Consider the following 16,702-nt stretch of genomic DNA (forward strand, 5'->3'; position numbering starts at 1 on the left):
AATTATTTCATTAAATACCAGAAAGTACTCCAGATATTCTTGTACACCGTTTTTTTATTTTCCACTTTAAAACGTGACTCCCACTGGCGTTTTATACCCATTTGTAAGATATACTGCATACGTTGAATTACAATTACTTTATACAGTCTGTGTGTTGTATAGAAATTATGCCTGATTGTGTAGGAGTGTTAAACAAGCTATTCCTCCAAGTTATTGATACCTAGGTTTCTTTTAAGAAACGGCTGGTTGAGATCCTTGATTCAGTTAACTACTGACGACCAAATAGACTACATGCGAGGGGTGACCTCCTCTCATTTGGAAACTTTCTTATGTTCTTGTGATACATTTCTCGGTATGAAACATCACAGTGTCGGAATGAAACCATGTCAATGTTCGTGTTAGGTACGAGACACTGTTACTATTGCGGCCTCACAGCACTGGAGCCTTGGGTGCTGTCTGTATGGAGTTTGTATGTTCTCCCCTTGTTCTTGTGGGTTGCCTCTGGGAGCTCTGGTTTCCTACCACAGTCTAAAGACATACTGGGAGATGAATTGTCTTCTGGGAAAATTGGCCCTGGTGTGTGTGTATGTTTGTGTCCACCTGCCCTGTGATAGGCTGACGTCCTGTCCGGGGTGTATCCTTCCTTGCACCTATTGCTTGCCAGTATAGGCTCCGGCTCCCCCATGACCCTGTATTAGGTAGAGCAGTTAGAAAATGGATGGACGTCGGGAATGACCTTCTTGGGCATTGATAGCTCTGCTGTGTGACCATTAGTCTGGTCCTCTCAGAGGCCCAGCAAGTCTGGGCCTGGCCAGTCCATGGAATAGAGACTTCAAGGAAAGCCAGGTTTGTGTTGTAACTGGTGCTGGTGGACGTTCTGCCCTCTGGACCACAACTTCCAATGCCTTTGTATTGTGACAGGGGACACGGTGCTGTTAAGTGGAGATCCTGGGTATTTTTTTATTAAAAAAACTGCCTAGGAAGTACTGTTTGAAACAGTAGGGGTGTTAAAGGCAATGTTCACATTACCACTTTGAGCTTGTTCAAATTCTCATTTCTCTCATTTCTTTTGTACTGTAAAACTTAGGCAGAGGTTGGAACTTCCATACCTATCTGTACGTATTGTTCTGAAAGCAGAGTGTGCTTTGCTTATACAGCGAGAATGGAAGTGATGCCTCAGACGTTAAGGCAGTACCAGCACTGGAGAATGAGCTAAGCAGAGTGGGGTTGAGTTCAACAACGGAGGAGTGCAGCGAGGAAGAGGACGATGAAGAGGATGAGGAAGACGAGTGGGACTGGAATAGTGCTGGGGGAGACCTCACCAAACGTTACACAGCCTTTTGCATGAACAACCAACAGGTAGTTGATACACTGCCGTGGAGACAATGTATAAAATGTATTAAATATTGATAACCAGGGATCTGTAAAACGTAGGGCTGATCAAATTGAATTTTGTCCTAAGTCATTTGTAAATGTATCCTGACAGGGCATAAACTGGAACATGTAAAATTGACTCTACAAGCTGCCCTGTGTGTGGGGGTTAATAAGGTATATATTATATAATAAAACTCCTATATTAAGTCAATAAATCAAATAATTTGTATTATTGATTGTTTGATTTTGACAGGCAAACAGACAGATTCCAAGTAATAAATCACTGAAGATGTCAACTCCAACAGACAAGGCACTGAGAAAATATGAACATAAAATCAACCTAGGTAAGAAAGACCTTCAGCTGTTTTATAAACCTACAGTGAATATGTGATTATAGTCCTCATTATTGAAGTCCAAGGTAATATGGGCAGGTTATATTTATATTGTATAATGGTCTGTGTACAGTTAGATGATTTTAGCCAAATAATTTCCCTATATTACAAGATATTAATTTTCAAATTAATATTACAAAAATACTAACTTGATTAGAAAATATTTTAAAGTAATTTAGTTTATAAAGGTATTTTAAAAACTATCAAGCTATACTTTGTTTTTAGAAAGTAAAGTTAAATGAGCTGAAATTGAGCATTTCAATGTTAGCTTGAAGTACACAGTGAATAAAAAAATCTTTTCATTATTTTACCTTTAATTTTGCTTTTCTTGTAAAGAAGGTACAAATGTTATTTTCAAGAATTAGTTAATATAATGCATCTTAATCTCTAGGCAGATAATTCTGCCTTATGATAGAAATACCTGTATTTTTGTTTAGCTTGCATTTAAGATTTTGCATTTGAAATCATCTGATATTGAGAAAGTACAACATTCTGTCTGTTGTGCGGCATTAATGTTTATTATTGCTTTTGTTCTTTTCTTATGTAACCAGATAAACTCAACTATGCTGATTCTGTCATTAACAAAGTTACAGAAATGCAGAGACAAAAAGAAGCTGACACGTAAGTGGACCATTGATTATTTATACTGATGTTAGTAGTATTTATTAGGAAATAACAAAAAATACAATTAACTCAAAATTAAGGATCTCATTTACTGTTGTGAAGATTATACTAAGCTTCATGTTTTAAAAAAACTGTAAAATAAGTAACAATAATAATAATAATTGCTTATACTTATATTGCGCTTTTCTGGACACTCCACTCAAAGAGCTTTACAGGTAATGGGGACTCCCCTCCTCCACCACCAATGTGCAGCCCCACCTGGATGATGCGACGGCAGCCATAGTGCGCCAGAACGCTCACATCACATCAGCTATCAGTGGGGAGGAGAACAGAGTAATGTAGCCAATTCATAGAGGGGGATTATTAGGAGGCCATGATTGGTAAGGGCCAATGGGAAATTTGACCAGGGTTACACCCCTACTCTTTTCGAGAAACGAAATGGGATTTTTAATGATCACAGAGAGTCAGGACCTCGGTTTTACGTCTCATCCGAAGGACAGCGCCTGTTTACAGTAGAGTGCCCCCTGCTGGCCCCACTAACACCTCTTTCAGCAGCAACCTCTGTTTTTCCCAGGATGTCTCCCACTCAGGTACTGACCAGGCTCACACCCGCTTAACTTCAGTGGGTTGCCAGTTGTGAGTTGCAGGGTGATATGGCTGCTGGCTATAACAAGGGAACAGAACTGCATTTTAAGATTTGTTTTAGTAAGGACTGAATAACTGAAACAACTTTGCATTACAATTGAACTGCTTTGCGAAAAGTTTAGGGGCTTGACTGTCACATACTCTTTAGAAAAAAGCATTTGAAAGTACGTGTGCAGACCAGCATTCATTTGTGTCTAGAGAAGGGAATCCATCCAAAGAATTGTATACAGTGTAACTGTAAGCAAACAAATATCAGTAAGCTGAATAAATATATTATTTTTCTGAATGATTTTGCAGGCGTCGCGTTAAGGACAAATCTGACAGAGCTACAGTTGAACAGGTATTTGTTTTCCAAAGTGATAATTTGTGTAAGCCCCTTAATAATCCTTGTACATTGTTCGGAATATATCAACAGTGAGAGTATGTTTTCCCACAGATCTCTCCTGTTTTAAGCTTTAAAGTACATCTGAGACTGAGAAAAAGAGAGCATTTTCTCTGTCTTCAGTAGCTAGATGCTAAAATTGGAAATGCGTCTAGCATTCTAAAATGAGCCTTACATCTTAGAAATGTATGAATATTTTGAAATAATGTATAGTAATGATCCACTTGGAACCTAATGTAAGTTATGTTCTCTAACCTATAGAGCCATGAAATAAGATTTCCTGAAAGTTTTGGATCTTATTGGGTTGATTAGTTAATCTCACTAACAGCAACCTGTAACAATGTTGTTTTCTGAAACTATGCAGCATACTGTGAAAGTCAAATGCAAGGATGCAGGCTTTTAAGACTACTTTCAGCCCTACACTTTACCTGTCTTCTTTTACTTTTTTAGTCTGTTTTTCCGCCTTTTCAATGGACATTGCGAAGTGTTGGTCTTTATTAAAATGGTCTGAATGATTGAAGTATCACTTTGGTCTCTGCCTGCCTGTTCTAGCCTTCTGAGTTCTATGTAGGGCTTTTGCATGAATCAGGACTCATGTGGATTGCGGCCATTCTCCCTGCATTCTTTATTCATTCGGATATTTTTCATTCATTTGGCCTTTTGAGTTTCTTTGACTAGTCTGCTGGTTCTGTGCGTTTTTCCAGCTTGTGAATAGAAATGTTGTGGATTCAGGAGGTATACTGGTTTTGGGCATAAAACGAATTCCTGACTCTTCCCATCGGTTGATTTTCCCAGGTTTTAGATCCAAGAACTCGCATGATTCTCTTCAAAATGCTGAGCAGAGGCGTGTTCTCTGAAATCAATGGCTGCATCAGCACAGGCAAGGAGGTGAGATTCTGATTCTTGTCCAGAGTCGTGTTCCTCTGCAAAGGGAGAGCGCACTGTTAATACATTAAGAAACTGTAATTAACTCCCCACCGTGTGTCTTCTTTAGTGACTAAACCTTCGCATAAGTCTCCAAAAAGTCACATTATTTATAACTTTTTGCAGATTGCTGTCGATCTCTTCTGAACTGCATCATTTTTTCATAACATTTGTACATATTGCATGAACAGCAACATTTTAAGTTTTAATGATTTTGTAGACAGCATCCAAAACCCAGGTGACTTTGAATGGTTTCCTCTTATGCAAGTAACAGAGTTCATTTAACGAGCAAAACAAACCCAGGAATCTTAATTATGCTGTTGTCTTCTTTGGTGAGGCATTTTTTGGAAAAGGTCAAATATAAAAACAGGAAGTCAGGTCAGGTAACAGAGTGTTTGCTGCTTGGTATTTTTTTGTTAGTGTGCAACTTTTTTTTTTATAAAAAAGCTTTCATTCATACAGAGGCATGGGTCTTCCTGATTATCTTTAACTCCAGAATTTGTCATTCAGGCTAACGTGTACCACGCCACAACTTCCCAGGGAGACAGCAGAGCCATAAAGATCTTCAAAACCTCCATTTTATTGTTCAAAGATCGTGACAAATATGTCAGTGGAGAATTCAGGTAATTTTTTTTTAAAGTCTTCCATATTAATTGACAAGAAAGCACTCTACAAGATAATAGTTGAGGATAAAATTTCCTCAATTTTCATGATATGGAGTTAAATTGTTCATAAATGTGCAGACAGTTCGAGTGTTGACTGAGATGTCTCTGAGAGATCACTTCAGCTCCTGCCTGCACCTGTATAATTTTGTCTTTGCTCAGCACCAATCCCCACATAGGAGAGTAATGTATAACATTGAATGAGCAATGAAATAGGGTCTCATTGTTAGAGAATTTACTTTCCTTTTTATAAGTCATTTGCATACTAGTATTCCTGTGTATGAGCTTAAAGATAACTGAAATGAACCTCCGAACCTCTTCCTGGGTCCTCATCAGGAATTCAGGATGTGATGGTGTACCAGATGCAGTCTGTAAAGCATCAGTGGAACAGCTACTGCAACAGCTACCTGAACAAAATATTGTCTAGACATAGAATACTAGCTCATACAGCGGTACTGCAAAAATAAGAAACCCAGTGAACCCAGTTTCAGAACTAAAACCCCCCAAGAGAAGCAAGGTGTCGTTAATCACTCAGATAAGAGTTGAACTGTTTCAGAGCAATGTCAGAAACTCCCAACACAGTCTCAAAAAGGGAGCGTAAAATGTCATGATCAAAAGTGTCAAAAGCAGTGCCTAAGTCTAGGAGAGTTAGGATATATAGAGTACTGTAATCATCTGCCATAAGAAGAACTCATCCAGCCTTTTGTTGAAAGGAGACAGAGTTTCAGCTTTTGCAACTTGGTTGGGTATTTTATTCCATACTGCCACATACAGATGCAGCCATTCAAAGTGTGCGTCACAGACACGTACCGCAGGTGACGTCGCTCAGTATGACGCAAGATGACGCGTGGCACCGCAGTAAGTGATTGGTTGACCGACAGGGGCACTCGTGGTCCGTTGGTCTGTCGTAGAAAGACTTACAGTAAAAACGTCTTTGCTGTGCCCGTTGTAGATATTGAATTTACCAATGAAGGGAAATCTTAGTAGCTGAGCATAAAAAGAATAGGAGCATACTGTAACGCGTGTGAAGGCCATAAACGATATTAATTTTGGAACATAAACATACAGTATATAGCTGGTCTTGGTACTTTAAAGAAAAAAATACACACCAGTATTCCATTTCTCCCTAAACATTTTAAGCTTTGAAGTCTTTAACTAACGTGATACCGGAGTCAACAAGCATACTTTTAGAATTTGATTAAAAGGGAATATAATATGGAATCGCGTATCTAAGGAATTTAATAATGGTATTCGTGTGCTGCGACAGGGCTGTGTAGGGCTGTTTCGCCTGCCTGTTCATGCGAGCTGTGTTGTAGCCGACTGGTCTAGGTGCGTGCCTAGCAACTGGTAGGTTGTGTGTTCAAATCCAGCTGGTACCGGACTTTTCTTTTAACAAACATTTCTTCGAAAAAATAGAATAGCGATATTATGGACAATCAATTGACTTTTATATTTCAAAATATCGCAACATGATCGATATTTGCGATATTTTGAACATATCTTCCCTTCTGACAGCGGTTCCTCCTTCTATTGTGTGTGTGTGTGCAACAGAGTAAATTTTTATAGAGAAATGGAGGCTGGACAGTATGCGTTACAATATAAACATTTATATTGATTTAAATCGTGTTCTGATTTAAATCGCAAACGCGTGTTTAATTATGTGTTTTTTAATCATAATCAGGCTAATGCATTTCTACATTTTCTGTATGAACCAGCTTAGAGGTTCATACAGAAAGACAGCTTGTGTTTAAATTGAGTGTAAGGTAATTTATGCTTCTAAAGTCATGGTCAGCATTTATTATCGTACTGTGCTGTAAACTTTTTCTGTGCCTAGTCACATTATTTTATAGCGTTTTTATTGCGTTATTAAATCTGGTGGCGCTGTGTGTTACAGTAGTTTCGTGACTCCCATGTCACATGGTCTGTGATTGAATCCCATAGAACTATGACTTTATTTTTTAACAAACATTTCTTTGAAAAAAATGAAACGTTTCCCTTGGTCAGAGATTAAATAAAACCTCACTCGCACCAAACAAATTTATATTTCTAAATATCACAAAATACGTTCATTGTCTTCCAATCGAGTCGAGTTGACATTGGAAGCCTGCCACACCCGGACTCTTAAACCAACGCATTAGCACGTCAAAGCCCATCGAGGGTATTGAGCCAGTATTGGCTTTAGTATTCCCCCCCTCTCCCCTCAATTCAATTCAATTCAAGGTGTTTTATTTGCATGACAGATGGGTACAAGCAGTGTTGGGTATGTATATTGTAACGCTTACGGCAGACAGGCACTGTGTAAGAGCCGGCGCACCAGAGCAGCGCACCGAGGGAGCGTCTGCATTTCTAACTTAGTTTTTAAAATTAGTCAAGCAATATGAAGCATCCCCTTTTACTTTGTGCCTGAGCATAAAAAGAATAGGAGCATACTGCAACGCGTGTGAAGTCCATAAACGATATTAATTTTGGAACTTAAACATACAGTATATGGCTGGTATCGGTACTTTAAAGAAAACATACACACCAGTATTCCATTTCTCCCTAAACATTTTAAGCATCGAAGTCTTTAACTACCGCGATACCGGAGTCAACAAGCATACTTTTAGAATTTGATTAAAAGGGAATATAATATGGAATCGCGTATCTCAAGAAATTAATAACGATATAATTATATTCATGTTGCAAAAGAACTGCAACGGACATAAAAACTCCCTTGCTTTTAATAGAGCGTTCCATAATTTCTAACTACGAAAATGGCAGGTGAAAGGATTTGTAAACATATTTTGTTAAAGCAAGTCAGTTTTTTCCGCAACACATAAAAGACATTTTTCCAAGAAAGTTTAGCCTTTGTCACTAATGAAATCACTAAATAAAGACATAAATATAGAAATCTTAAGATTTGTTTTATTTAATGTTGGTAGCAGGATGAACTGTCAGAGTGTATATTTTGTCGCAGAGTTGCTGCAAGATGTTAACAGTGAAAAAGGTATTTAGAAATGAGTTATTTCAAGATGAAAATTTTCAGAATAATTGCAAATCTAGCAGGATAGAGAAAGCACAGAAAACTGGCAGTTAGATTGATCAGATTAGTATGAAAAGTCATTTAGCAAAGGGAATTAGAAGAGTGACAAACTAGTATACTTTAGATCTTTTTTTTCTGAACCAGGGACAATCTGATCATGTTTCCCTATAACAATAATAAAAAACTTTATTTGATATATCACCATTAAAGGTGGCATCTCAAAGCAATACAGTAGATGTAAAAACAGATAAAAGGACCACAGATTACAAAGTAAATGCATATAAGAAAGACAAGCAGGTAGAGGTGCTACCAAAATTAGAAAATGAAGCAGATACAGACACTAAGTCTTCTGAAAAGAAAGGTTCTGAGGTTAGATTTAAACTGGCCCTGGTGTGTGTGTGTGTGTGTTTGTGTCTGTCCTGTGATGGACTGGCGCTATGTCCAGGGTGTATTCTGCCTTGTGTCCGTCGCTTCATTCATGTGCATCCAACACACAGTTCAACGCTAGCAACTACACAAAATCTAAAATATGAGCTCTACTTGCCACTTACAGTACCAACAGTACCAGCTAACTTTAGTAGTGACATTTTCATGGATCTTTTTAACAATAAAATTTACAACATCAGACTTCAGACACAATTAAACAGGCCTCAAAAAAGTCTGGTACAAACATTTTCAGCATGGAATAAACCGTTACTTTAATGGTATAAACCTTAAATGGATTCATATTCTCAATAAGATTTGGTGCTCAGTAACATGACTTAGAAAATGACAGAAGACATACGTATCATGCTTATCCTTCTATTTTTCATAATCGTAAACTCCTTAAGGCAGTTACATTTTCTCTGTTCTGACCTGGAGTTACAGAGAAATTTAAATTCTAATAAGAGATTTGTAATGAGGAAAGTCATACCAATCACTCATACAGTACCAGGATTTGCAATTACAATACAAATACTTTCTTTCTGTATGTGTTTATTTTGCAGTTTGAGTCTATGGCATTCCTTTGGGGGTCTATACTCCAAGGCATGACTTTTTTATGTATAAACATCAGTATTTACTGCTATTAATTACTGTACGATTTATAGTTGAAATCTGAGCCTAGATATAAAGTTAGATATAAAGTTAAAATCTCGACAAAGCAATGTAGGAAATACAGAGAAAATAAATCCTTTCTGACATCTAAAATCAGTTTCGATCAAGGTCTCTAAAACGAACAAGAAAAAGATGATTTTCGGAGGGCAATTACGCTGTGTTTATATAGAATAGGTGATTTATGAGCAATCTAATTTCTTGTTCGTTTAAAACAGTGAAATGTCAGCTGTAAAAGATCGCACCAGAAACAGCACTCTCTCTGCCTGTCATAGACGTTCAGGAAAGGCTGAATGAAGTCATGTCAAGTACAATAATTCGGAGATCAATAATACCAGTTGTAGGACAGTATATAAGGAGGATAAGGATTTTGAAGTTGACTCGAAATCTGATAGGTAACCAGTGCAAGGACTTGAAAACAGGTGTAATGCATCCCTGATAGGATTCTTGCTGTCATATTCTGAACATATTGAAGATTGCTCAGTGTGGATTTAATTTCCCCAGTGAACAGGATGTGCATTTATTAATTCTAGAAAAAAAGCCTTTCTTGATTTCTCTAGTTCTTAGTTTCTCTAGTTCCCTTTAAAATAAACTATTATTCCACAATGCAGAGTATTACATGGCCAGTATTTACACATGATATTTGTGATTTAAAGAAATTAACACAAGCAGCTTTTGGAGATTTAAGTGTTGGCTGAGTTATTGCAGGATAAAAGACTAGAGATGTTGGCAAGAAGAAGATAGTTTGGGGAAAGCTGAGGAATACACTTATAACAAGAACACTTCCTAATGGGGTTAGGCATACTTTTGATGAAGATGATGAAGTTAACAGACTATATGTTTACATAGATACTGAAATAAGGATTGTATTTTAGATTATGTGTAGTTGCTGGCATTGAACTGTGTGTTGGATGCACATGAATTGAAGGAATGGGCAAACATAGCTGATGCGGATCCACAGAGCCAGCATATTAAGATGTTTATAATTAGAGGCAATTTGTTTAAATAACTAGGTATGGATACTGATGTGCAAGAGAGGTGGAAAGGCTGTTTCCTTAAGCCAGCAGTATAAAATATTTTATTCTCAGTGAGATGCTGCCATTTCATAGTGGGTTTCTAACACTGTGTATAGTTCCATCCACACAGTGCCTTTACTTCCATTTCTAATCTCTTTATCCAGTACAGAGGATTTGGAGCCTATCCCAGTAAGCAACGGACACAAGGCAGAATACACCCTGGACATAGTGCCAGTCCATCACAGGACAGACAGACACAAACACACACAGACCAGGGCCAGGTTTCCCATAAACTAATTAACTTACCAGTATGTTTTGGAGTGCGAGAGGGAGTCATATCACACATATGGAGAAAAACCATGTAACCCAGAGAGAACATGTAAACCCCACACACACAGGATGGCAGGAATTGAACCTAGGACCCCAGTGCTGCAAGATAGCAATGCTAACCACTTTGCCACCATTATAAATGGATGAATATCTTAGTTATCTTTCTAGTTCACAGGTTTGCATGCATAATTTAATTTTGAAAGCCACTGAGACATCAGGTACTACTGTTGTATTTATGAAAAAGAAACAAAACAAAAAACATACTAACAACTGTGCCATCCTACTCCTTAGCTAATACATTTTATTATTCATAAACAGTTAACATTGTTAGCAAAATATTTTGAATTATATTTAACCCTATTTTTTCTTTAGTTTTGTATTTAACTTATTATATGATAGTCAGACTTAATGTATATTTGAACAATGAAAATATATTTTTACAAGATTTTACATTAAGCACTTAAAATTAATATGGTTAATAATAGTAAACTGTAACATGCTGTAACAAGATCGGTTAAACAGCGAAGAAAATGCTTTCAGAGAAAATGTTTCAGGTGTGAAGAACATAGATCTCCAATGCAATTTCAACCAAACCTGTTCCCACACACCCTGCCCCCACTACCATTAGAATATACACAAAGCACTCAAATCTTTCGAGCTAATGATCAGGTGACCCGAGAGAGAGCGAGAGAAACACCAAGGGGTGCGGAACCAGGGAACTATTTACATGGAAAACGGGCGATCTCCCCAGACTGTCCGCCCGTTTCACTGTTACCTGGATACCTCTTTATTTAGAACTCACTAACACTGATTTTTAGTTTAGAAGGATTCAAGTAGGGTTTTAGATGAAAGGCAGCGACCTTAATCAAGCCCAAATCACAATTGAACCCATTCAGAGCTTACATTACATTTTAGCGTTTCATTCTGAGCAGAAGACCCTCACACCTGAAGAAGGGGGAGGTGTTTTTCGCTGGAAATCTCGCCTGCTTCTACTTTACAACCGGAGTGCTGGCTGTGACGAATTAAACCGGTATTACAGGTTTCAATCACAGACCATGTGACATGGGAGTCAGGAAACTAACACCGCGCCACCGGATTTGATAACGCTATAAAAACGCTATAAAATAATGTGACTTGGCACAGAACAAGTTTACAGCACAGTACAAAAATGCTGACCATGACTTTAGAAGCATAAATTGCCTTACACTCAATTTAAACACAAGCTGTCTTTAGCCCTCTAAGCTGGTTCATACACAAATGTAGAGATCCAGGCTCAGAACACACAGCTTCATTAGCGAATACATATGCAGGACAACTAGAGAAGACGTTTTACAGAGGATGGATTTTTAGAAACATCCCATCAGTGACATCATTGAAGTCAACTCCTAGGTACTGTAACTGTCGTGTGGATAGTTTCACAAGAATCAGACAAAGGTTTAAGCATCGCTTGTTCTAGATAAAACTGCAAAAAAAAAACAACCACCCATAATGTACTTCTTTGCGGCTCTGTTTGCCCAAATCATATATTCACAACGTGAAATCTAGAACATAATATTACGTAACCAAAATCCGCAATATGGAAACAGAACCTGTGTAATTGTTGATAGATGATGTACTCGTAACATTTTTTCAAGACGAACTACAACATTTAAAAAATGACTTGTATGTACTTGATATCTCTAATCAATCCACGGGTCCCAGCACGAAACGAAACTAAAACGCATACCGTTTCGCGCTTCTTATTAGTTGCTCAAAAGTAATTTGACCGTATGAAATGCATAATATAAACCTAGAAACATATACGTGAGTAGTACTTAAGCACTGTAGTATCTGTGTTAAGACATCAGGATGTCTTCTATCTTCTTCAGGATGAATAAAGTGGGCCTATTTATCTATCAATCATATTTAAATAACTAGTGTTCTGTACCGTGGTACCCCTAAAAGTACCACACTTGTACCATACAACAGTAGTACCTGATGTCTCAGTGGCTTTCAAAATTAAATTATGCAATAAATAACCACATGTAAGACTCTGATGCTTAAAATGTTTAGGGAGAAAGTGGAATACTGGTGTGTATTTTTTCTTTAAACTACCAATACCAGCCATATACAGTCTGTAACGTAGGGATTTCTATACGTCTTTATTTAGTGTTTACATTAGTGACAAAGGCTAAACGTTTAGCTTCAGTAACGTGTACATATCTCCCCTTTTTATAAAACGACATGGTTGAAAACTGTTCCAGAGCCACTGTTGTTTCATCAGTGAAAAGTACATCATGAAATGCCTCTCCCTGTTCAATCCACTGGAAAAAAGAAAAGGAGCATAAAGCTTCTGATGGTCATAAACGATATTCATTTAGGAGCAGCATCAGAGGTATGTTTTTAACTGCACTGCATTGGAGAGAATACCATAGTGTGTTTTTTTTTACTCCCTGGCGGAAACTGGCTTCCAGAAGAATCAGTATGGCTCAGAGATTAAATAAAACTTCACTCGCACCAAACAAATGTATATTTCTAAATATCACAACATGATCGAATTTAAGTCATTTTAATAACAATGAATAGTCACCTATGCGTTACAATATAAACATTTATATTGATTTAAATCGCGTTTAAATCACCTTTATTTAAAACCCATAAATAAAGCTGATACTGTTTAGACTTCCAATTATTTAAAACTGTATTAAAGCAGCACGATACACAATGCAACGTAAATCGCTATCTTTGTCTTCTGTGTGATAATGTTCACCTCTCTGTCCAGCAAATTTACAGGTTAAAAACAATACTGTTAGGCTGGGAAAACGATTTTTCTCCCCCCCCCCTCAAAAACCCAGTAAGTACAGTACTTACTAGTTAAAGGCTAGGCTCCCGACTACGGCGAAAGGAACCCTTCTTTCATTAGAATACAATGAACATATTTTAGCCCTGAATGAATAAATAGCAAACATGGTTTACATAAAAGACATTTTTCCAAGAAAGTTTAGCCTTTGTCACTAATGAAACCACTAAATAAAGACATAAATATAAAAATCTTAAGATTTTTAAAATGCATGACTTTGCTAAAATTTATTTGAAAATAAAAACAATTACAACCGCCAGGGGAGAGAGAGAACAGGGGAGGGATGTTGGTTTTGCATAAGGGGCGGGGCTATGGAAATTAGGTCTGTTTGGGAATGTGTAGTTACATGTTCTGGCTGTTTGTGAATTATCGTTGTTGAGTATGGAGTGTTGAGGTATTGATTTTGTGTAATGCTTTATGTTGAAAATTGAGGTGGATTTTGTTTATGATAAACAGGATAAACTGGGATGGGAGGAAGGTTTGGTTTTGCATAAGGGGCGGGATTATGATAATTGGAGGACTTTGCGAGAGTAAAATGGTTTGATATATTTGATTTTGTATTGTGGTTGTTATCTATGTTTTTGGTTGGTATTATGTTTATATGGTTGTTTTTGTTGGTTGGTTGTTATTATGGTTATTAATAATACGATCTATAGTTGAAATCTGAGCCTAAATAAAAAGAAAAAGCAAGTGATTAGGTTTATGAGCAATCTAATTACTTATTCGTTTAAAACGCTATATAAAATAAAGTTTATTATTAATTTGCTGCACAGAGCGGTGAATATTATTATGCATAAGACAAAGATAACGATCCTGATCAGTTTAGAAATCTGTGTACGCTGTAAGGTTTTTACTTCTTAAACTTTTAAAATACACGTTTTGAATAGAAAGAAATCCTCTTCCTGTTACAGTATGTATAGCAAACTAGCACGTCTTTTTTCTCCAATCAGAGGGGTGTCAGATGGTGTCAGCCAATCACCATTCTGCATTGGGTAGCAACGGGTGACTGTTCTCAGGCGGAAGATGTAAACAGCTTAATGTTCGTGTTAAATAATTTTTTAAAATTCAATTAAACGGGCACAGTTAAGACATTAAATATACATATACATACTGTATACAGTACAGTTTGCATACGGTAATATGTTACGCGATTAAAAAATAAATAAATAAAACTGGAAGGTTCAGCACCAGCTGGATTCGAGCACACAACCTGCCCGTTGGCAGGCACGCACCTAGACCAGTCGGCTACAGTCAGCTCGCATGAGCAGGCAGGCGAAACAGCCCTACACAGCCCTGCCGCAGTACACGGATATAATCATACCGTTATTAAATTCTTGAGATACGCGATTCCATATTATATTCCCTTTTAATCAAATTCTAAAAGTATGCTTGTTGACTCCGGTATCACGTTAGTTAAAGACTTCGAAGCTTACAATGTTTAGGGAGAAATGGAATACCGGTGTGTATTTTTCCTTGTGATATTTTAAGCTCTAGTTGAATGATAGGTGTCGCATTTTAAATCATTTTCGTAGTTAGAAATTATGAAACGCCCTGTTAAAAGCAAGGAAGTTTTTATGCCCGTTGAAGTAAAACAAAATGCCTGACAAAGTATGGTTTGGACAGATTCCAAGTGCTTGTACAAATGTGCTAAAGAAATTATACTTTGAGTATACAGCTTGTCCAAAGTCATCCATTATTAATACTATTAGTAATATCTTCGGTAAAGGCTTTGATGCATAAATATTTCTGATAAAGGTAGGTTGTGTACTTTTGTCCAACTGAGCAATCTTGCTTTCATAAAATATACCAACATTTTAATGACTGAAGATTAACATGCTGTAATACACTGTTCAAAATTAAAGGCTCAAATGCTGTACATGAGAGGTTAAGCTCCCCCTGGCGGTTTTACAAGGTGACGCCGGATAGTTTCCGGCAGAGCGTCAAATGACGCGCGATTAACCACGTCACACTGCGTGACACTGCGTGATGCCGCGACACGCCCACCGGGGTATGCCGCAAAATAACGCACGCATTTTGAATGGCTGCATCTGTAGCTTTGTGTTAAGAAGTGCTTTCTGTTCTCAGATTTTAAAGGCACTTCCATGTAGTTTCCACTTCTGACTTCTTAATTCATGTTTCAATCCCTTTTCTGGGATGAAGAAGGGAACCTGTTACTCTTGCATACACCTCAACATCTGTATTTCCTTCTGTGAATGTGCAGATACTAGAATAACATTTCTACATATTTCATGTCAGCAAATCTAACTGGAATGTGCATCAAATGATTGTCAGGTTTATAGTGATATGATATAAAGGGGTGACCGAAACAGTGTACGTTTTACAGTTGCTTGTTAACCTACTGGGGCAGCCTCATTTTTATTTGGATTTTTTGTTGTAAATGTTATTTAAATATGAAGTACAATGTGTTTTTGTAATGTCAGCAAAGGCATATGAATTACTAATGTTTTTCATTTTATACCACTATAATAAAGAGTTCAGCCTTAATAATATTAATTTGCTGCCATAAACGTTAGTGCCTTGCATCCTAAAATTAGTATATTCACTTTAGTCTTTTATTATTGCTGGTTAGTGTTGGGTTAATGCTCAAACTAAAAAGAGGGAATCAATCATAAATAAGTAAAGATTGCGCTGAATATATTAGTGAATCTAGAATCAAGACCTTCGTGCATTCGTTACCGATTATACTATTGCATTTCTCTAGGTTTCGTCACGGCTATTGTAAAGGTAATCCTAGAAAAATGGTGAGGACTTGGGCTGAAAAAGAAATGCGAAACTTAATTAGGTGAGTATCCTTAAAAGAACAAAGCCTTTGTCCCACTAAAAGTTTGATTTTCTAGTAGTGGTTTAAAAGTATTTATTAAAGAATGTAATTATGTTAACTTTTACAGGCTCACAATTCATAGAACTACAGTAGTTTCAGAAATGTGTGGATAGCATTAATTAATTAAGCAGTTGGAACTCAGATATGATGTATTTGTTGAACAATAAGTAATGCATCTGATGAGTAAATGAAGACTAACACCTTGCATTTTTTCCACTTCAGTAATGAGACTTACTTCGTTAGAATGTGTAAATCCCAAAAGTTAAAGTGTAAGAGCTATTGACCTGTTTTAGAGAACAAGATGTGTTTTTCTGATACTAACTGTAAAATGATCACTTACAAATTATAGATTGCAGGTGGCCCAGATACCCAGTCCAGAACCAATAATGCTGAGAAGCCACGTTCTTGTTATGGGCTTCATAGGCAAAAATGAAATGTAAGTCCTCTCCTTTCTTTACATTTTTCATGATTTCTCTGCCTCCTTACCTATGAGGACATTTACTAGGCTGACCTTTGGCTTACCCTCAAAAACCTTAATTTTATGTTGGCGTTTTAACA

General features: G+C 37.1%; 1 protein-coding gene across 1 annotated transcript in view; it reads left to right on the plus strand.

The window, feature by feature from the left end:
- riok1 (RIO kinase 1 (yeast)) overlaps nt 1-16,702 on the plus strand; it is a 29,511-nt gene that overhangs the window by 517 nt on the left and 12,292 nt on the right. Inside the window, exons 2-9 of the mRNA XM_088918323.1 lie at nt 1,158-1,359; nt 1,628-1,718; nt 2,318-2,387; nt 3,333-3,375; nt 4,213-4,305; nt 4,852-4,964; nt 16,025-16,105; nt 16,494-16,580. Of these exons, the coding sequence (XP_088774449.1) occupies nt 1,158-1,359; nt 1,628-1,718; nt 2,318-2,387; nt 3,333-3,375; nt 4,213-4,305; nt 4,852-4,964; nt 16,025-16,105; nt 16,494-16,580 (780 nt within the window). The remainder of the gene's footprint in view (nt 1-1,157; nt 1,360-1,627; nt 1,719-2,317; nt 2,388-3,332; nt 3,376-4,212; nt 4,306-4,851; nt 4,965-16,024; nt 16,106-16,493; nt 16,581-16,702) is intronic.

This window comes from Atractosteus spatula, chromosome 6, assembly GCF_055471065.1.
Source record: "Atractosteus spatula isolate fAtrSpa1 chromosome 6, fAtrSpa1.hap1, whole genome shotgun sequence".
Classification (NCBI taxonomy): domain Eukaryota; kingdom Metazoa; phylum Chordata; class Actinopteri; order Semionotiformes; family Lepisosteidae; genus Atractosteus; species Atractosteus spatula.